Here is a 22,676-nt window from a genome sequence, read left to right as displayed (position 1 = left end):
GTAATAAATATCAGGGTGGTAATTTCCCAACAACAACCGATCATCAATTTCAGCGCGTCCCTGATGACGTAATTGTGAGTGGTTCGTTTGTTTGGCCTCCAATAAATCACCGTTGATACGTGTGTTCGAGTTGATACCGGGGGTCAGCCATTTGATAATCTTTTCTCATTGCGTAAAGATCGAGACTGGATTCGTTCGGTTTGGCTCGGCCCTTCCAATTAAGAATAGCAACAAAAAAAGGATGTCTGCATTACGTTTTTCACGATGTATGAGTTGTAAAGGTGGCATGCCGCAGGATAATGGCTTATTGCCATCACTCTTCCGGTATTCTGGAGGATTTGTCGGGGAAACTCTAAGACAGAGAAATTACAGTAGTTTTTTGCTAACTTAATCAGTACTTATACGAGCATGCATCGTTGCAACATTGCAAACAGTTTACTGATGTTTGTTTTGACCTGCTCGTTGATAAATTGCAAACCTCTCATTCGTGTGTCAATTTGCGTGTTTTGTTTAATAAAATACCACGCCGGCATCGTGTTATACACCGTTGGCGAAGGTCTGGTGGCTGATTGCGCTTGCAACAATGTTGCCAAAACGGGCGGTACGTGCGAGATCAGCGTAGGGTTCGCGGTTGGCGGTGGTGGTTGGTCTACGCCCATATGTTTACGTTATTGCATTTTCACCGAAGAAGCACCACCAGAAGTGATACGCCGCCGTGCCTTTGGACGCGTTCGGTTTCCTGCTAGTAGTACTACCGACGTCGCCAGAGGTCCGTTTATTTGCTTCACATGTTGTGCGCATCATGTAGCGCATAATGTGGCACACAGTTCCGATAGGAAGCATTCGTACTTAAACTAGGCGCGCGTGGTTTATTTTTGCCTTGAAGTGGGGCAGATTAAAAGGGGGGATTTTTTGTCATGTTGATATGGCTATGTTCTGGCTGAACTGCGTTTCATTTGATAATTTGTTTGTTTTCATTCTTAAAATTTTTTGCCACGCTTGTTTTGGCATTTACGTTTGTTTTGTTTCGTTGGCCAATATTAGTTAAATATGCGTGTTAATATTATGTTGTTTTCGACTAATGTTTAGATTAATTCGCTGTGAGTTCAGATTAATTCGTAACTGCTCTGCGAGCCACTGTAGAAGGTTTCATGTACAGGTAGCGTAAGATGTGAGCATATTATGCCATCTCCTCATACCAGATTTCTCAGCCGACCGTTTGCCCTCCACGACTTTCTGTCCCAATGCCACCGGGAGGATCGGTCACAGACCTGACCCGTCGATGACTACCGCCGTTGTTCACTCTCTAGCGCCATCCTCCTCCTCTCCCTCCCTCCCCGCACTCTGGGGGCCAAATGATGGACACTCGTTAGGTCAGTTTCGGTGTGAGCATTCGGTCGCAATCCCTCCTTTTCGCTTGGCGTGGATCGATCGTTATTGTGTTTGATGTTGTTGCTGCCCTTGATGCGAGCGACACAACGTCTTATTCGCGTCTGACTTGACTGTTTCCACCGCTTTTGCCGCCTGCCGCGATCGTGCCTCAAGATTGACCAGAAACTTGAGCTTCCACTCCAGTACGGCACGTTCGTTTTGAGATGCGACAAGTTGATGGAAGTAAATATTAGCAGCAGAGCGAATGATATAACTATCGGTATGCATTAAGCCAATGACTTATTTGCTGCATGAAACATGATTTTAAGATTTCGTTTTGCACGTTTATTCTTGTTTATAGAATGTAGCATTATGAAGTCTTAATCATAGCTTGGTATATGAATATAAGCTCTACTAAGTGTAAAAAAGGGTACTTGAGAAAAATAACATGTCATTTAAAATAACAATCAAAAACCGCCGATAATTTTCTAGAACATAAGCTTTCAAATAAAAAAAAATTACAATCATAAATTATTTTTTGCTAATGTTGTGCTTAATGAATCTTTCGGCATATGAATCTTTCACCTAAGATTCATTTAGATGGATTCATGAATCTTTAAGGATTCAAATCTTCAAACCTTAATTAATCTTTTATGGATCTGTCATGAATCTCTACGATTCTTCCATTAGCTTGGATCATGCAACAAAAAAAAGAACAGGGTTCCTCATCACTTTTCATCAGTTTCATGCTTCATTGGGATTCATGAATCTTTCGATGAGAGATTACCGCAAAGAATCATTCAGATTCATGAATCTGTTTTTTTTTTGCCAGTAAAAATAACTATACAAGAACAAAAACGGTGTTTTACAAAGTGATAGAATCGGCTGTGTGCGACGAAAAACTATTCCTCGGCTGCCAGAAACTTATCAAACCATTCGAAGTCCAGCACCACAACTGGCCGTTTTGTATGCATTCGCAAAGACCAGGCCTTCGCAAGGCAGTTGTGTGTTTGCAATCGGACGAACTACGGCAACCGTTTATGTGTTGCGCCAAACCTGTTACTCTATCATACTCTATCATTCCTCACTTAAGGACACACACAGACACACCCACGTGCAAGCGTGTGCGCGCGTGGCATCATTCGTCCCTATTCCACCAGTCCTCCATCCCCTTCTTCATCGTTGCTCATGGGTTTAAAAAAAAAAACTTTTTATTTCATTCTTATGCGATCGTTCAGCGAAGCCGGTTTTAAAACCCCTAACACTGCTCGCGTTTGAAGCGCTTGTGGTTCCGGCGCTCTCGCAAGTGCGTTTAGAACCGCGTTTTTCATTTCGATTCCTCTTGGATGACAATGTAGTATAGGAAATAAATGAAATATGAAGCTTATTTTGACGAATTATAAAAATTTTACAAACATAATCAATTACATTACAAAATTAACCACGAATGTAGACTAGAACCGCCCTTGAAGGGGTAATGAAAGCGATCACTAAATTGTTAACCCGATCATGTATCGAGGATGGACATAGTTTTTGGTCAGCTGTGGCTGATCCACATCCAAGCTGACTGGTTAGATCAGGGATGTCAAACTCGTTTGACCTCGCGGACCGCATTTCCTCCCACAATAGGTTTGCGGGTCAAAATATGTTCTTATCATTGTGCTTTTATTTCTAACAATCATGTTTTACACTTTCACACTTTCAAGTTTATTTAGATATACTATGTTGCAGTTCAACACTATTGTGCATTTTGGTAAAGATTTTAGAAAAGTAAAGGTGTGTTATTACTATAGCTAACTTATAGCTCCACATCTATTATTTTATTTAGAATGCTCTTGTAGTTCATCACGTTTGCTTGCTATGGACACTATTTATTCGCTCGCCTCGAAAAATCAGTGTAAACCCTTTGCTCTTGTCAACCGCCATATATCGACGTGATGTGGATCAATGTTGTATATCACTTTCTTATAGAAGTTGTTTAAATTGACGTTCGTTTAGTTCTCTTGCAATTCGAAGTTCATGAAACCATTTACAAAAAATATTTTGCTCTTCAAACGAAAGCCAATACAATACCAATTTTATGTTGGACATTTACCCTACGTTGTGTTCTTTTTTGGTTTTTTATTTTAACATTAAATTGCTTAACCAAGACTGTACAAACGTCCCACCGACGCGGGAGTTGTCGAAGAAGGATACAAACTTTCGATGTAACGTTACAAAGGAGTGGCGGGCCACATCCAATGTTGTTGCGAGCCGCATGTTTGACATCCCTGGGTTAGCTAGCACGTTTTCGTTCCCTTTTTTTCACCCGGTTGGTAACCGGTCTTTGGTCAGCCATATGTCTAGCGCTCTAGTCCGTTTGCTTGCACAGCAGCTAGGCGGCGAATGTGTAGTCGCATAAAGGGACGAGGCGCCTTCTTCTAATTAGCGCTAATTGAGCATGATGCGTCGGTTGTGCAGATGATAGATCGCCGGGCGCGAGCAGTCTTTTGAAGCTGAAGCTGTCATTGCGGTTCATCGGGCAACATTACCTCGAACGATCGTCGATCGTAAAAAGTACTCCGTTTCAAGCGGTTCGAGTGTAATGGACGCTTTTTATATTTATCGTTCGGGTTTTTAAAGTTTCATTTGGCATGATTATTTTTTGTTCCAAACAATTATTTAGTTATCTCCCCCTGATAAGCTGTTCTTCGATTAACCCATTCATGCGTTTCGTACTTCCGCGTGTCGGTTACGATTGTGTTATCAAAACAGTTCGAGAAAGAGGGAAACACGGTGGTGCTACTCATTCAGAAATTGTGTTTATCGTGGCTCGCCAAAAAGGCAAACCAATTTAAAGCACGATCAATCTCTGCAGCGAACCCACACTTCAGTCGAGAGGAATAGCGCAGCAACAGGAATCAGTGGATCAGGAAGGTCAAATCTGCATTTCAAATGCATTTCTTTCCCGTGCCGATGCAGAGGAGAGGCTAGGGTGGTGGGTGGAGCTGCACACAACACTATCTCGTTTGCATGGCGATGGAAATATATTGCACCTGTGTGATTCGGCACCGGAGAACAGCCGTGTAGAGCCGTCGTCGTGAACTCTGTGTTGTGCGCAAATTAGCGTTTCCACCCCTTTTTGATTAGCCTGCTTACTCGGCTCGTTCGCCAAAGACATAATTTTGCATATGCTAAATCGGGAGGTTTTGGCGTGGGTGGGGGGGGGGACCTGCTTCGGAAAGGTAGCATTCGGTATCATGTAATGCAACATGACCATTAATCATGTTAACGATCTGCGTTCTATCCGGACGTAAGCACCAACACCATCGAAAACCGGTTGAGTTAGGGAGAGAGAGGGAGGCAGAATGTGTGTGTGTGTTGGTCCATGAAGGTGTGAGGAGAATGGCACCTTGTTTAGGTTGTGTTTTTTTTGTAACACTTTTTAATGCATGTGCTCAAAAAAGCCCCAACCTACTTTTGAAGCACCTCCATAAATCACCACGTTCCACCATACACACACACACTCACGGTCGGGTGTATGCATTTATGTGCTAATCAGCGGTAATTAAGCATGCAAATTATATCATCTCCACTGTGCTACTGTGTATTATGCAGTTTTGAGAACTGTAAACCCTGGCGGACGACGGAAAGAACGAAAATGGGAGACAAAGTGGAGCGCGAGAAGATGCAATTAAATAAAATGTGATGCAAAGTGCAGCGCTACCGTTGTTGCAGTTCTGTTGCACTTTTGTGCACGTTGTATGCGCCTTTAAAATTTCACTCCCTCTTTTTTAGTTTTTTTTTGTGTTCGACCGATGGACAATGGCGATGATCTCAGATTGTTCCCATTATTATGGTATGGGTATGGTATGGTATTTATTTCCACTCTCTCTACTCCCTATTTCGTCTGCTTCTTGCACAACATAGCATTTTCGTGGTCCGCATATGCAGCGCTAGGAAATTATGCTGCGAAGATTATTACATCGGACATCGATGCTTGTTGATCACGCAATAATAGACATTTTATCCTTCGGGTTTTAGTTCCGCCAGGCGATCGAGGCGGAATCAGGGTGCGTTATCCGATCCAAATGTATTCTTTTTACTTTTGATATTGAACTCAACTGTTTTGTTTCTCAATAAAATTCCAATAAAAGCTTTATTTAAATAGCTGCCCTGTGGTGAATGTCATTTTAATTGTAACTTTATTTTCATCTCCCCCATCGCAGACATTAAGAACAATATCATTGCCATGGGCTACCCGGCGGACAAGATGGAGTCCGTCTATCGCAACAATCGGGAGGAGGTCATCAAGTTCCTAAACGAGAAGCACCCGGAAAACTACAAGGTGTACAACCTATGCACAGAACGGACGTACGACGCGACACCGTTTCCGGTAAGTTTCGAGCAGCTTAAACATGTTCATAGGCTCTAGGTTTTCAATTTAGTAAATAAAATATCCTCCTTTGAAAATAAACTCATGCCCGTCAATTGGCGTTTTACAACGATACATCATCTCCACCGGGTGCCTTTTGCTGTGGCTTTTAGCGCCTGCGCCGTCTCGTGCCAATCATGCCAATTAAAGCCTACCTGATGATTAATTTCGCGTGGCCAGTTAGCAACAGTTTCCCGCAATCGCAAAAGTTGCAAATTATACGAGCAGAGGGGTGTGTGTATGTTTGTGTGAGGAAAATTGATCGTGTGTCCGTTTTTCCGTTGAGGATCCGAAGGGTTCATGCGGGGTTCTTTTTTAAAACACCGCAATGGAATATCGCCGCACCATTTGGCAGACGATAGTGCCGTGATGTCATCTTGTAATGGCGACTATTTCTCTATTTGCAAACAGCTTTATTGGATGGATTAATTAACCGTTTAAACTTATTGCTAAATGACTTCGTGACATCGTCACGCTACTACTGTACCGGGGGGGAGAGATCTTGCATTGCGGTGTATTGAGTATGGAACTGTTTGATCTAAGCAATGAAAATCGCCTTGCATCACCGCGAGGGGCAACAACCGGACGATAGGTACACATAATGCATTAAAATAGGCGTCTAGCAACACTTGGACGAGCCGGTCGGCTGGCCTGGGCAAGTGGGGTGGGAAATGGCTGCACAAAAAACGATGAAGATGGAGTTGTATCGCCTAGAAGGCAGCCCCTGCCAGATTCACGCCTTTCGATAGCTCGCGGCGCAACACAGCAACAACTACGCCCCCTCGTGCCTGTTGCTAATGGGTGCACTTTGCGCGTCGCCAGCGTGTTGTAGAATTCATTCAATTATCGCAATAAAGAGCTGATTTAACAATCGACCGATTTCGGGACGAAGAAGAGAACGACGGGAAGGGGTGGTTGGGGGTTGGTTGAAATGGGAAGCAGTTTCTTCTCCATTACCCGCGACGATCGCCCCTGCGCTATCAGTGAGTGATGATCTTTGCCCGATAGATCACTCAACCACTTGCTTCAACTACTCGCTTGCTCTCGTGTGTGTTTGCACAGGCTGGTTTTCGAGTGTGTTCTTTTTATTGTTTGATTGCAACCGTTTTTGGTTGATTTAATACTTTTGCCTTGAAATGATGATACATTTGCATATTTATTGCTTGGTTGCACCTTTTTTGGTTGCTTTAGGCAGCGCTCTGTGAACAGTCCAACAAACCAGACAAACACGACACTGTCGGAAAGGTGCTCTGTGAATTGTCGTGAAGAACTGTCATTCATCCAAGCAGCAAGGTAGCAGAATACACAAGGTATAACAGTTTCGCCGTGGGATACAGCCCTGCACGACAAAATCAAACTGTTTTGTTCTGTGTCGTGTTTGTCTGACATGTTCGATGCAGGTTGACAGAGCACCTCCATACGATTGCATGGATTTGATCGTTTTTTTTTGTCGTGTTTGTCGTGTTTGTCTTGTTCGATAGCTCACAGAGCGCTGCCTTAGTATTTTTGCAGGTTGGACTCCTTTGATTCCATTGCGTGTGCTCATGTGGAATGAATATCGTATCGCTCACGTGCCGCCTTCCCAGAACTCCTTGCTCTCGACCTAAACGAGGTGTAGGAATTTTCCTACCGCCACGCCCGCCTTTCCCCAAACCGGTGGTTCCGATTAGTTTGCGTTGCTAAAGCTAAAACTTCCCTCGCCGTTGGTGTTGCCAACGGCGTAGTGTCGCCCGCTTGCGATTTTTCTTCGCTCGTCATTATTGTTCTTCGAAGCGCGGAAAAATCCCCGTCGTCTCCGTGACGCGTAGGTGACCGTGCTCCTTGCGCTTCCTTCCAGCTCACAGAAAAAGGGAAGATGGGAAGCAGACAGGACATGCTGCTCGGATAATTACTCTCCCCACGCCAGCCGCTGCTGCCACTTTCCTTCACTTGAAACGAAGTGAACGAAGCGGAACGGAAAACAACGCCGAGCAATTAACAATTCAGTTTCAAATATTGATCGTTTATCCTTGGAAACCTTTGGTTTGTTTTTCTCCTCTCGGACGTGTGCGCAGCAATTGCAAAGGTGTATCGATTGGCAGCGGGTTTGTTTTGGGCAGCGAGTTGGAAAGAGACTTGGTGCAGAAACTGTTGATTCTGGACAAACTTTGCTTGTCGAGGATCACCAGCAAAAAGTTATTTGTTGTAAAAATATTTTTACTCTGAGCTCACTCATCCACGATCACAGTAACTCTACCGGTGCAGTGAGCTGCATCATTGCATAACGCGTTATCAGTACTCGTCCCGACGTCGTCCGAGATACCCTCTCCCCAAGGGGTTGGTTTGCCCTTGGGTGGTTCCGATCCCTTGGTTTGGTTGGTTCGTACGGAAGCCCTGTAGAGGGGGGTCGCGAGTGCTGATAGTCGACAGGTTCTTGGAACAAAGACTCGTTCGTTAGACCAAATACCCGACCGCGGCCAACTGTTTCATCCGATAGCCTAGAGCGGCACGGGCCTCCGCACGAGTGGCCTACGTCAGCCATCAATGGCGGTGTCGGCAAATAGCATTAAATTGTTTACATTAATCACCTTTTGGGGGTTTTTCAGAAGACGAGAATAGTTTAGTACCATTTTAAAGCTGTACTTAGTTGTGTTTTATATGGCAGCATCTTAACATTGTCTACCATATTTTCTATTCCTTTGTTTTGAGGATAAACCATCCATCGATCCACCCAAACACGGCCATGAGCCACTTGGTGGAGCTAGAAGCAACGAAGAAGAATGTGCATCAGCGCATTATGCAAGCGATCACAGTGTGCTGCACTATGCAAATTTGCCCGATCTTTAACGGGCCGAGATTGCGGTAGTGATTGAGCAAAGCGTAACAAGCATTGGGAGCGGGTGGAAGAAACGAACCATGAGTGCAAGTGTTGTGTGCGGCTTGGATCTTGTCCTCCATTTTCCGCCTTTTTGAAACGGGGGACCATTTTTTCTTTTAAAATCACATGTCATGGATGCAAGGCAAGTGTGCACGATGGAGCAGAACAAGATGCTGCCGGGTGTTTCCACCATTTCCTCTGTCTTCTCCTCCCTCCCTGCCTTCCACCAACGGTGTGGAACGGGGGGCCGATGACGTTCAGCTGATTGCTGCTCACGCGTTTTGCCTGCTCCGCTGCTTTGCTGCTTGCCCGCGTGTCGTCGCGCTTATTGTCGCGCTGATGTGATTATAACATGTTATAAGCGAGGACTGAGGGCCGCCCACGCGGCGGCGTTTGTTGAAGGAGAAGTAACCGGGCCTATGCTGGGGTTTACTTTTTTTCCCTTCTCCAAGGAGACCTACCGAGTTGATTGCGGTCGGTTAATCAATCCATGTGCTTGTGAGCAATTTAAATTGCGCTCAAGTCAAACAGTAGTTCAGGTAATAGCACTATCGTTGATCGATGCACAACCGTTCTAGGAGTAGCGTTAAATTCTGTTAAACGTTTTGCCATTCAAACGGTATATATTTAGCAATATCGTATAGAAAAAAGTCTTACAAATAGCAGTCCTAGAACAGCTTGAGAAAGAAAAGTCTTTCTATGTGAACAGTGAAATTTACTGTACGGAATGCAGTGATCGAATATGATCGTTCTTTTGTAATATTAAAATTTCCTCTCAGAAAGTCTTATTATTTCTTTCACACAATTATTTTTAGATCAAGAGAGAGCAATGGCTTATGAGTTTAAGACGTTGACTGCCTATCATTTGTAATAGCCATGTGTTATCAGTTCTAAAAAATTTTCGGCCCATAAAATAGTGAGAATGCAACATAAAAACTGTAGTAAAGTCTAATAGTCTAAAAAACTATTTTTTTTAGTAGTATTATTTACTGTACTATTTTTTTTCGCCTAATGCCGTACAAGTGGAATTGAATTGTCAGAACTGAGCTCGCACAAAATCCCGGAGCACCAAATCAATTGAGCAAATTGAATAGGCCGGGAACCTGAAAACTAATTCTTTGGGAACCTAAGTTTTTGCTTGGCCTTCGAAAACCCATCAGTTTGATAAATGTTACAAGCAAATTTTATCAAAAAATATTGAACTAAAAAAGTGTGGTAAAACATGTTGAAAAACTGTGTTTAGATATTTTTAGCTTGGAAGCAATGAAAGAAGTTGTTAACAGGCTTCCCCCACAAGCCTTGCAGAAGCACATGCTATTTGCACTAATATTTGTAGCAAGTGATTGCATTTTATTCATTTTCCTGTTCATAATAGTTGTTCCCCTCGCCTTCAAGCACTCGAAAAATGATTGATCGTTCTAATTACCGCAGGTGTTACCTATCTGTACGGAAGCGGTGGAGGTTTTGTCATGCAATTTCAAGTTGTTTCATTACCTACCGCTTGTGGCCTTATCTTTATGCGAGGCGGGCTCTGCTTTATGTTATTCTTTTTTCTTAAATATTTGTATGGGAATAAAATAACAGATTGGACTAAAAGCCGAAAATAGATTTTGGCTAACCAGCTCCATATGGTAAAATTCAATGACCAATTATTTTTTATTTCTCTCCTCAGCACTATAACGAGTATCCCTTCGAAGACCACAACCCACCGGACATCGAGCTGATCAACAAGTTTTGCGAGGATGTGCACCGGTTTCTGTGTGAAGATCCCAAACACGTTGTGGCGATCCACTGTAAGGCTGGGAAAGGTCGTACGGGTGAGTTTCTTAGAGTTAGTTTATCCTGCACATAGCTGCAGTTATGCGATCGAAATACGGTGAAAATATGTATACATATCTGCATAGAGTAACAGATCAATTATTACGAGATAGTATAGATTTGGAAATGTTCCCCACTTTTTCAATTAAAGTGTGATGCATAACTTCCCTATCCTCATCGCAGCTCATGAACATTCCTTTATCCCTTCGGAGTTTCTTAGTAAAACCAGTTTCATTACTCCCTTTATATTTCCTTGTTAGTATTATGGAACATTGAATACATCTGTCACCAGCTCGTGCTTATACGACTTACTGGTCGTGCACGACACGGTTTGCCATCGAACTTGATAGATTCCTAGGGAACGCGCTCCTCTCTACGAGATTCCCATTCTTTATCCACTACGATCTTGCTAATCGATCGTTAACCCGCACGCAATTAGGTAAATGTAATCAATCATTAGAGCAAACATTAGCTCGTGTGTTGCGTTCACACCGCGGAAGATTATCTATTCGATAGATCGAGCTTTTTTCTTTCTTCTTCCCGGTTTGAGATCTTTGTTTGATGCGCGTGGCGCGATTGGAGTGTTTAATATTTATTATGCAACGATTTGGCGAGGAATGTTCCGTTGTTGTTGCCTCGTGCCACTAATCTCCTGCTCTCTCAGCGAAGGTTTTCATATTCATTCGCTAGGAATGTCCGATGCCGCGTCCGATATAGTAAGGGTTTTAAGTTGATAGTTTAATTTCACTTGCATAATCTAGACTGGCAAGTGAGCTAGAGGGATTTAAAATCGATTGTTCTTTTCAATAGATACTGAATAAATTATTGCCATCTTTTGTCCCAGGTGTTCAGAAAAAGAAAAGGATGCCCACTACACGTTGGCAGTTTTAATTTAGTACATTGTTTTCAATAATCCTCGATCATCCATTCTAGGTACCATGATTTGCTGCTACCTGCTGTACAGCAAAGCCTGCCAGACGGCCGAACAGGCGCTGAAATTTTACGCCGAAAAGCGCACGTGGGATCAGAAAGGGGTCACCATTCCCTCCCAACGGCGGTTCGTGCAGTACTATGAGCAGCTGTTGCGAAAGCAGCTTAGCTACGAGAATGTGACACTCTACGTAAGTATTTGCCAAACTCCTATACAATTTCGTATTCTGATCGCGTCTTTTCCAACGTTCATAGATCTGCGAACTGCGCATCATTCCCGCCGACGTGCCGCTCAAGTTCGGTACGATTAAGGTTAAGGGAAGCAAGGAGTCGCTTCCGCTGACGGAGTTCCAGCGCTCTGACGAGTGTGTGACGGTGGTGCTGGACGCGTGCATGCCGCTGACCGGTAATGTGAAGGTTGAGTTTGCGCGGGTTCGAAACCTGAAGGAGAAACGGTGGCATTTCTGGTTCAACACGTTTTTCGTGAAGCAGACGGGGAACTGTAAGTATAAATTCCTTATTACCTTTATTTGCGTGGATTATTCACATTGTTTTTACTGTTATAGAAAGGATTAAAATTGAAATTTGATTCAATTTTCAAACAACTTTTTGTGCGATGTACAAATGATCTCGATGGTTTCAAAACACTACTACTGGTACCTTTTCAAATTTGTTTATTAATTTAAATGTCTACATGACTTATCTAACGTCAATGTGTTTACCGATGCCTTGATGGGCTAATCTGTACTCCAATCAGGTTGAACGATTCTTTTCGAATTTCAAAAGGGACTCTCGAAATGTTTAAGTTTGATCTATCCATATAAAAATCCTGTGCACTGATCTTTCCGACACTTTCACCGGCTAAACAAACTCTTTTACTCTTGCTCCGGCGCAAAATTAAATTATGGTGGTTGACCGAAACCCAGAGTTGTTATTTTTTCTTATACCTTCCACAGTAATGTTTCCAATGCCGTTAGATTTATCTTAAAATTGCTACGTAAATATAAGACACAATTTTCTTCTATTTTGAAACTTAAAAATTTACGCTAAAATCATTCTAAATCATCTATAGAAAAGATATTTAACCGGAAGAACAATTGCACGGAAGCTACTACAGGCTCTAAACAGTATCTATTACATATTTTAGTCTTTTTTGTATGGAGTTCTATGTACACTAAAAACACGACGAATACTGCACCATCGATTCTGAAACATTCCACACATTAAGTTTAAGCACTGCAGATGTTGTTGAAGATTTGTTTGATCACTAACTTCAATCATTTCGAATATGCCGTTATTGTAACTATTTAAATAAAACATAACTCTTAAGTAAAGAGTCCGTAACTCTTGTCCGTAATCCGTAACTCTTGTCTCAATCCTTTTTTCATCGAGAATTAAATTGTTATTGCTTATTTTCTATCACAATTTTTGAACAGATGATTCCCAGGGAAGGTTAGTTCTGACGCTAGATAGGATGGAGATTGACGACGCCCATAAAGGTAACACCAAAAAGTGCCCAGAACAGGTAAGTTGGTTTTTCAGATTCTTACAACTAAAGGATTTGGCCTGTTGATGAAGGGGTTTTGTACTGATAATTTCGCTTGCCATTTCTAGGTGCAAGTGTTTTTCAAACCGGTACCTGCCAGCGGTAAGTACTCGGAAAACATGGCGGCCAATCGGAAGCTGATGCCGGCGCAACCGCAGCCCCTGGTCGACGGAAATCAGACCTACGGCACCACCAACAACCATCATCTGTACCGGCATCATCATCAGCACCACAATCTACAGCAACAACAACACCATCTTGCCCTGGTGGACGCCTCCAAGCAGCAGCAGCAGCTGCAGCTTTCCAATAATGCCAATTTCAACAACGAACCCGTGCACAACTTTCACCACCGTGGTGTGGCGAACAACAATCGGCCGTCGTTGGACAACAACCAACAACAGCGGCAGCAGAACAGTGATAGTGGCATTTATGGGAACATCGGAAACCAGCAGTTCGATGTAGCCTCCTCCGCCTCGAACTCACCCTCGTCCAAGGTGAACTACAAGAAGCAGCCAAAGCCGCCGTCACAGCTGCAATCGACGACGGTGGTGGCGACGGCGGCGCACCAACAGCTGAACCATTCCGGTGGCTCGTCGGAGGAAATCTCCGGCACCGACTCCGTCGAGGAGGACGATTACGAGGAAGGCGATGAGAAGGAAGAGGATGATGAAGAGGAAGAGGAGGAAGAGGAGGAAGGATGGGAGTCCGGTGAGTGTCAAACAGTAGTATCGCAAACAATGTGCAAATCAAGAACAACTACGACGACAACAACAACAACAACAACAACAACGACAACCGTGAATTCAAGCACAACAACAACCGCCACGACGACAACCTCCTCAAGTACAACAACACCACCACCACCACCACTATCCACCTCAACCAATACCAAATCCAACCAACAATGTAGCGGTAGTAGCAGTAGTAGTAGTTGTAGTAGTAGTAGCTCTGTCGAACCACTACCACCACCACAACCACTACCGGCAGGGACGCCCGAAGCCGCCATCACTGCTGCTGCTGTGTCCTCGACGACAGCTACGACCACCATGTCCCCCATCACCACCACCAAACTGTCCAGTATCCTTCCTTTCTCTTCCCCGCGCCGTTGTCTTGTCAGCGACGAGAACTATCTTCTCACACGCAGTAGTAGCTACCTTATCAGTAACAGTAACAGTAGTAAAAGTAGTAGTGCCCACCAGCATCCTGTCGTTGGTGGGACCGCAAACTGTCGAGATAATAGTACCCCTAACCACCACCATAAACCCGCCAGTGAGCTTGTTCCGCTCGAGTACGGCACGGTCTCCTCGTCCTCCGTCTCCCCTACGTTTATCCTTGCTGGTGCCGGGGAATTACCAGCACGAGTCCCAGTAGCAGCCTCGGCCCCAAAAGCAGGAGATTCCTCGCTCGCTTTAATGGTGTACGAACCGCGCGGGCTTGTTCCGCTCGTTCCGGAACAACGCGTACCAACTTCCCCATCACCTTCGAAAAGCGGTGGCTTCGCATTTCCGCTGGTGCGGCGTTCGCCCAAGGGATCGGGCGCTGCTCCGATCGGTTCGACCGGGTTGGTAAAGGCGGCCGGAAGTAGTAGCAGTAGTGGTGGTGTCGTAGGAGATCGAGCTCCCAACAGCGGTGCCCGTGATGATGACGGTGGAAAAAGTAAGTTTATATCTTCCTCCCCATTCCGACGGTTCGGGATGGCGATGCAGCGCAAGAAGAAGCGCTCCCTGAAGCTGAAACATTCGGTTACAACCAGCACCAGCACCGCGTGTGGGGGGACAAGTGGAGCAGCGGCTTTGTACGGTTCCTGTGCAAGCAACCTTTCGGGTGTTTCCGTGGGCAGTGGTTCAGCGTCGAAGGCCGGTGGGAGCATAGTTTCCAGCGGAAAAAGCAAAATGAAGTTTCGCTGGTTGAGAAACATGCGCAGCGATCCGAACCTTAAGGAGACACTTGCAAAAAGTGTCCAGCTACGTTCGATTACAGCAACTGGCGGGTTCGCTAGTGCCTTCGAGCATACCGGAGGTCCTAGTAAGGCCACCGGTGGGGGTGTCATGATACCGAAAAGTCCTACCGTGGATAAAACATGCTTTTCCGTCGGTATCTTTGATGATGAGGGACGCGAGCGAACGGCGACGGAGGGTAAAGCCGGCATGACACGAGACAACGATTACTACTCATTTCTTTGTGATAACCAGCTGAGCTACGAGTCGCCGAGCAAGAGTCCTGGTCATCTGATGCGACTCGAGCTGCCCCGAGTGGTTCGCCGTCCGTCCACGATTGAGGAAGTTCTGCTACAGCAGCCCCAGACCCCCACCACCACCACCGTTGTGTCCGGTGGAGGCGAAACCGAGCGGGGCTGTAGTGTGGTGAAACCGAGGGCAAGCAATGTTAGGATTGGTTTCGATGTTAGCCCCGTCCCGCAGTCTCCGGTGGCGGAAAAGGTATCCCACCACCAGGTGTCCGACGAAGCGGAGAACCTAACGTGCATCGAGAGTTCATTCGAAATAATTGACAAGTGTGACGTGATGACGGTTTCGATGACGAACAAGGAGAACCCACCGACTGGTAGCGGCGGTGGAGGAAATCGGTTTTGCAACAAACTGCTTCATCACATCGTTAGCTCGGTTGGGAGTGGACGAAAAGGTGAACTTGTGGCCGCTCCTGTAAACGAGCTCGGTACGAGCGTGTCAAGTAAACGGGATAGTACGGGTAACTTGGAACATCGGCAGCACAACAGTAAAGCGGACGATGAAGCGTCGAACAAAATCATTCTCGATCGTCGCCCATCCACGAGCGCAACATCTACTTCCCTTCCGGGGACGCCGACAAAACCATCCCTCACCCCTGCCAACGATCCCCGATCGTGCAGTCCTATCCTTGCCCGAAGCAACCGTTGTGCTCCGTTTTCATTCCGTGAGCTGAGCCAAGAGCTACGGGCGGCCATGAAAATTCCGAAACGAACACCTTCCCAAGCGGCCTCGAGTGCCACCACCACCCCCGTCCCTTCATCTTCGTCCTCGTCGTCATCGTTTTCGAACGTTGGTGGCGGCTGTACGACCACCGTGCGCTCGATCGAACGTACCCTCAGTGCACCCGTAGCAGTACAAAGCCTAGACACTACGACGAGGCCAAACACTTCCGCCACTACCACCGCTACTACCACCACCGCCACCGACCACAATACTCGTACGATCCAACAACCCTTCCACCGTACACTTAATCGATCGCAATCCGATCGGCAGCTACTGGGAGAGGATCGGTCGAAGCGATCGCAGTAACGGAGAAGCCCAACGCTCCCTCGGTTCCTTTAAACCTTTTCTCTACCTTTCGACCCCACTTTGCACCAAAAACACACACACACACACACGCACACATATACATTTACCTCGTTAGGTTACATGCATCACACAAGTACCCAATCATATCATATCTTCCCGGAACACAAAGGCAACATGATCTGTTTTGAAACAGGCGTTGTACGCAACATGAACGTGCTTATACAAACATCACAAACGAAAACTCCCTCAAACACACATACATATCTACATTTATACACACATAGAAAGTAGCATAAGGATGTGGAAAAGCCTAAATATGAGTTACACAAACCGGAAGTGCAAGTATTCGGGAACCACCAGCTTGTAGTGCAACAATCGTCCCTGTTTACAATCGAGAGGGGTATTCGACTACAGACGAACCACACCCAAACACACCTGCACACACACGCACACATACAAACAGATTCTTCTAGCAAGCATTGCTGTGATTCGATAAACCTCTTGTTAATGATACGGATGATAAGAAGTAGCACGTATGAATGATGCGATTTACTTAAGGACGAAACTGCAAAGCAAGATAAGATGAGAAAGCAGAAGGAGATAAAAGAAAGTAAGCCAGCCATTTGCATCGGTCAGCCCTTAGTGTCAGCAGCTTTTTAGTTTTGTTGCAGAGTCATGTCATGTAAACAGATCGCATTGTACGACTCGTGGCAATGGCAGTTTATATTCGGTAGAGGTAGCCTAGGATTCCCCGTAATCGGAAGGTAAATACAAATTTTTCGTGCATTAGCTAGCTCTTAGTAGATGATAGGTCAGCTTATTTGATAATAATCGGTAAAAAGCCGCGTTTGACAATGCAAGGACGAAAGGGTAGACGCTTCCCCGATTGAGAACAAGCGAAAAATCAGACAATGGCCCAGCAAAAGGAAACAGCCTGCTAATGAACCGCGTTTTATAATTCTATTTCTTTCCGGCAGCCAAACATGAAAAGGTTAATTTGTTCGTTCAAGAAGAAAAAAAAGTAGTAATAATAACATTTACCTTTAGTTAGTGAGCTTGTAAATTTTGTTTGTTCGTTTTTGTTGTTAATTTCTTTTTAAATGAGCAGCCCTCCTTCTCCGTTAATCGTTTAGACTATTTGGAATCTTTAGCAGCGTAAATCACTTGCGTTACAAAGTAATTATAATCGATGGATGAAACACGTAAAGAAAGAGCGATTTGGCAAAACGATAAACCCGCCGATTGTCCTTTAATTTTGTTCCGTTTCGCGTGTGAGCTTCGGGAGCATTGCTATCGAGCTAGGTTGGGAAAGACATGAGGTTTTAGAGGTTCTGAATTACAATGGACGGTGGTGGACAATATTCCCACCCAAAAAAGGTTCGGTTAAGCCGTTTTGCGCCCAGTTCGAGAGAAATCAAATACTTTCGATGCATTAACCTAGGTACATGTGGTTACATGTGGTCACGTTACATTAATATGCAAGCCTTTGCTAAATATTTTACAAGCAGATTTCAAATAATATGTTTATGAGTTTTCTTGATTGTAATGAGGTTAAAGTTTCTTTATGTTGTTTCTTCATAAACGGCGTTTACATTTCTGGAGCAAGACAACAGCATTCTCCATAAAAATTTGGTCCAATTCAATTACAACACCTAATCAGATATGTCCAATATTTTATTACACACTCCACGATGATGTGTTTTTTTACGTTTACAAGTGACGCTTTGAGGTTCAGTAAACTTTTGATAGCGATATGTAACAGGTGTTCAACCTCAAAAAAGTCGAGTGATTTTATATTCAACATATTATTTTCTCGCGACCAACATGTCTTTCCCCTCTTGCGAGATTGTCCCGTGGAAGAAGTTGAGAAATTGATTGATCTTTTATGTACATTAATTCCATATAATCATCACTGTTACTGTTAACACTCGGCAAGCTAGAGCTATCCATTGGCGTAATCGTTTTCATGGTTGGCGGTCGTTTAGTGTATAAAATAATCCATTCAATGTACGCTCACACGTCTGGCGCTGTTTACTACGCACTGCCATATTGCGTCCGGTACTTCCCAGCTGCATCCCCTCTCTTTTTCGGAACACTTACTACCACTAGGCTGTACCTTTCTCCTATCATGCTCACAGAAACGGTTCTTTGACTCATCCCATATTCACGTATGCGCACGGTAAACCTGCTGTCTGTCCCATAGAAGAAAATTAATATCAGCTACTGGCATGCACCTACCATCCAGGGCACGAGGGCTTTACGTTTGTGAAGGAGAAGTAGTTTAGCTCGGTCTTCGATGTACGCATCAGTTGCTATATAGTTTGTCACCAAATACGCTCTATGCAAGCAACTTGTAACCCCTAACAATGGTTTGCTGTTAACAAGCAGGGCATAATTGTAAAAAAGAAAAGAAATATTTGTAGGATTCTGTGGTTGTGTTAACATGTTCCGTACCAAGTGTCCAAGCGGCGGTATAGTTTCCTGTGCGCTCAAAAATCGCTACAACTGCACGTAACGTGCACGAGACCGAAACCCCTAAGAGGCTTCGAAGCATGTTGACTTCGCTGGAGAGAATGATACAGGGTAAACTTCATCTTGTTCCTAACGGTGTGATACCCTTGCTTCGTGTTTTATTCCGACTCTGATACAAATCTGGCATAGATAGATGAGACATAAAATGGTATCGAAACTTAGCCTTGTACTTCGTATCAGAAACAACCAACGTGAATGTTAATATAATTTTTCAAAAAGCTACTAAAACATCCACTGATATAAGAACTTTTGGAGAAATGGTCCCAAACATTGGTTGGAAGAAGGTAATTCTACACCCGACCTCAACAAGAATAATAATTCCAGTTTATTCCAAAGCACATCTTGGCGAGCCGGATATATCCAGAATGTGTGCTACAGGAACGCGTGAAACTGCAGAACGTGAAAAGTCAGAGAAAATATTACAAAAAAAAAAAAAATTCTCAACAAGCATACATTTGTTTTGCTTTGTTGTATATTTTTAATTAACAAATCGAATCGATCGATCGGTTTCGAATAAGCATTCCTGTCATTTATATTTGGGTGACGCGGGTCCCCGAACACATATCGTCTCGCCCATCTTTGGAAGCTGTGGCACGGAACGTGTTAACCAGACAATGGAATTAAAATCGCAGGGTAAGTGGGGGTTGCTGCCACTAGATTCCGGTGGAAGTGATTTCGTTCTGTACAAATGTGCACACTATCTAATAACCTTGCACAAAAGCACACAAAATACGACACATTTAGGGTCACACACTTACACACAATTACAAACACTTGCACCAAAAATGTCCTCTCCAGAAAAAAAGATAATCAAGTCGAGCTGCAGCTCCTTTGCACCTGAGGAGTTACATCTTCCATGGGTCAGGCTTTTCCCACAGCTGTTGGTGGAAATGGATGTTTTCTGTTGTTTGTTTCATCACCACTTCAATCCCAACCATTAGCCACAGTGCGTGTGGCATTTTTTGTTTGCCTGTTTCTTTGTTGTGTATTTGCACCGCATATATATATTTCTCTGTTGTGTTGGTTGTTTTATCATATGTATCTTGACACTCTCTTGCCGCGTTCGTCGGTGTAGGTTTTTCCACAATCTCATTCTGGTTATTGTGTATGCTCGATTGGCTCGATCATCATTTACCTTAACAAACTTCATACGGTGGGAAGATAACTGGTTTCGGTGGAACCTTTCATCCTTTTTTGGGAATGCAAACTGATTGAGCATGCACTGTGCGAAGAAAGGAAGGATGAAGGAATGGATGGTGGGGGTAGGGGAGGGGGGCTTTTCTTATCTAACCGACGATTTGTCATCCCATGCGCACCTGCTTTTCCTTGAACTCCCGCTTTCCAGGACATCCTTTCCAAACCATTCACCCAAACATCATACGTGGACATTTCAGCTATTCGCAGGAAGTAAGGCTGATCTGAGGCTGATGGAAACAGTAATGCAGAAGCAGCTAACCCACCACCATTAACAGCAATAGGCTGTTCCTTCGCTTGTCCCGAGCAGTGAACCGATAATTTACCAACCACCCCAATACCTACCCCCTTCCTCCAACAGGTGCTGCTGCCGGGGGAGGAAATGTCGTTTGTCGTGCTTCAACGTCCCGGCGGGACCCACCGAGTGTTCCTTTTCATCCGGATTTCGACCCGAGAGAATCCTGCCACATCGGTGGAGGAAACTCCGGTAAGCCATCGAAACTAATGTCTCGCATCGTGAGCCATTTCTGCAAGTTCACTTCGCACATGGCCGAACTCGTAGGCAGAAGGTCGGCTCCACACACGGCTACCGTGTGGCGCGTGTCGGCCAAGGATGGCACGGTATGCCACGGCCGAGGTGCCGCCGTGTCGGTCGGGTATCATCCCCCGGGGCAGCAGGAGGAACTCCGGGAGCTACTTCCGATCGAGCGTTCGCTTTCGTCCGCCGGCGCACTGCAAGCTTATGCGCCCGGGTTCGACTCGGTGTCGGCGTCCATCAATTCCCTTGCGATGGCATCGTCGAGCGCTAACTCGTCCGCCCGGTCGGTGCTTTCGCGCGGCACGATCGATAGTGGCGCACTGGCAGGAGCGCGACGACCCCCGCGGGCTCGTTCGATCGACTCGGCAACCCTTTCGCTCGAGCATGGCATCACCCAGCAACAGCAGCGCCAGCAGCTCCAGTGGGTCGGGCGGCAGGGAGCGGTCGTACCGGCGCCGGATTTCACCGTTCCGCTCACCGACAGCGGTCGCAGCAGCACCGAAACCAATGGCAGCGTGTTTGAAGCAGCTTTGGCACCACCAGGCGCGCGACCAAACGGGTCCTTTCCATTTCCGCGCGGCAATCGAAATGGGGCCCTTTTTAGGCAGTAAATAGCAGCTGAAGTTGGAAAGTTAGGGAGAACTAGCGCCGAAGTAAAAAAAAAGAGAAAGAGAGAGAGAGAGAGAGAGGGATGAGAACAAGATTACCTTACAGAACCAGTGATGATGGATTTCCAAGCACAGTCCTCAAACCACTAACTACGCTCAAACATACACAGGGCTGCGACCTCTTTGAAGAAGACACTAAAGAAATGTCCCACCGTTACGAAGGAAGACGTATTCCAAATTATGACGCATTGACGTATTGTGTATTGTACTTTAGTTACACGCTGGAAACACTCTCTTCGATTGAGTCGAACGGTGTGCGTTTCCGTGAGGGTGATTAGCTTAATTGTCTGATGTTTTGTGTGTCGTGCATATAAGTGCAACATTGCGCTCGATTTTTGTTAACTACTCTCAAGTAAATCGTTCCCTCTTTAGCTGCGTATGGCTGGAGAACGGATACTGTAGAACATTTCCAGGTCATGGAGTGCCAACTATCGTCTGTTGCACGTGCTACGTTTCCATAGTGGCGTAGTTTGTGCACCGATTATTGTGCTATGCATGTTTGGTTTAGATACAGGAAGTATGTTGGAAGTCTAGGATAGTATTTTTTTAACGCAAACAAAACATGGCTGTGTGACATGTGCGTGTTTAGCACAATAATACTGTGAGTTTCATACACAATTTTTAACCAATCAATACGGACAAGGCCTAAACCTGTTCATTTCATTGTTGTATGTTTAACTCATTTTGTTTTTTGATCTTCATTTTGGTCTTCGATACCCGATAGCGTTTATTTATTGGTACGTATAGGCGTAGTTTTTTGTTCATTTTAAACAATTTGCCTTAAAATAAAATGCTTTACAAGCAGATGATTACTTAGATTCTAACATGACTGTCACAAGTGACAGCGGTATCCGATGGAAGACGGTGTGCTTCCATTCCTCGGATGCATACGATGACGCCTTATATATGCTGCAGGGAAAATCTCAGCCAAACAAAACGGTTTCTTATGAGGATTAGGTTATCGTTATTGTAAATATAGATATGAATAATATTAATACACACACACAAATTCGTATATCGATAAATTAATAGAGGTAATAAAAGTAAGGTTGATCTAAAACATAAGAACCATTTGAAATAATTCAGGATAGTGGGAAAATGGTGTCGAACGTGTAGGATCTTCAAAATCTGCCATGGTCATGGGATAGAAATTACATACTTTGTTATTTGATTTGAATATGTAGACATATTTCAATTCGACGAAGAAAGTGCTACGAACTGTGCCCTACGATTCAAAAAAAGAAAAAAAAACCCACTGTTAAATCTGCCTTTAGGGACATTTATGCAACACCTTACACAACGTATTTCTCACCTTCACCACACCAGTTTCCTTCCACGCTCTTTTCATCATCCCGACTGTTGTACTGTTGAATGTTGATTGTCGTATCACTATGAGACTGCGTCCTTCTACTTGGTGTATGTATGTGCAATGTTTACTAATCACTTATTTTTCTTATCTCCTCTTACATGCTGCCTTAACGCTCATTTGTCTTTCGGGATCTAATCGATGTTTCGAACTGAACGCAACCCTAC

At 44.6% G+C, this 22,676-nt stretch overlaps 1 protein-coding gene across 2 annotated transcripts in view; it reads left to right on the top strand.

Moving 5' to 3' along the window:
* Positions 1–22,676, top strand: part of LOC131266094 (phosphatidylinositol 3,4,5-trisphosphate 3-phosphatase and dual-specificity protein phosphatase PTEN) — a 46,016-nt gene that overhangs the window by 20,213 nt on the left and 3,127 nt on the right. The window contains exons 5-11 of one of the 2 annotated variants that reach the window (XM_058268451.1): positions 5,580–5,746; positions 10,315–10,459; positions 11,394–11,581; positions 11,646–11,892; positions 12,827–12,915; positions 13,005–13,644; positions 20,299–21,514. In XM_058268451.1, coding sequence (XP_058124434.1) covers positions 5,580–5,746; positions 10,315–10,459; positions 11,394–11,581; positions 11,646–11,892; positions 12,827–12,915; positions 13,005–13,644; positions 20,299–21,086 — 2,264 coding nt within the window. In that variant the 3' untranslated portion in view covers positions 21,087–21,514. Of the gene's footprint in view, positions 1–5,579; positions 5,747–10,314; positions 10,460–11,393; positions 11,582–11,645; positions 11,893–12,826; positions 12,916–13,004; positions 13,645–20,298; positions 21,515–22,676 lie in introns of those variants that run through there. The other variant, XM_058268452.1, reaches the window with a different exon arrangement.

Source organism: Anopheles coustani, chromosome 2, assembly GCF_943734705.1.
Source record: "Anopheles coustani chromosome 2, idAnoCousDA_361_x.2, whole genome shotgun sequence".
NCBI lineage: Eukaryota > Metazoa > Arthropoda > Insecta > Diptera > Culicidae > Anopheles > Anopheles coustani.
The sequence above is the reverse complement of the archived record's forward strand: the minus strand, read 5'-3'. Positions and strand labels throughout refer to the sequence as shown.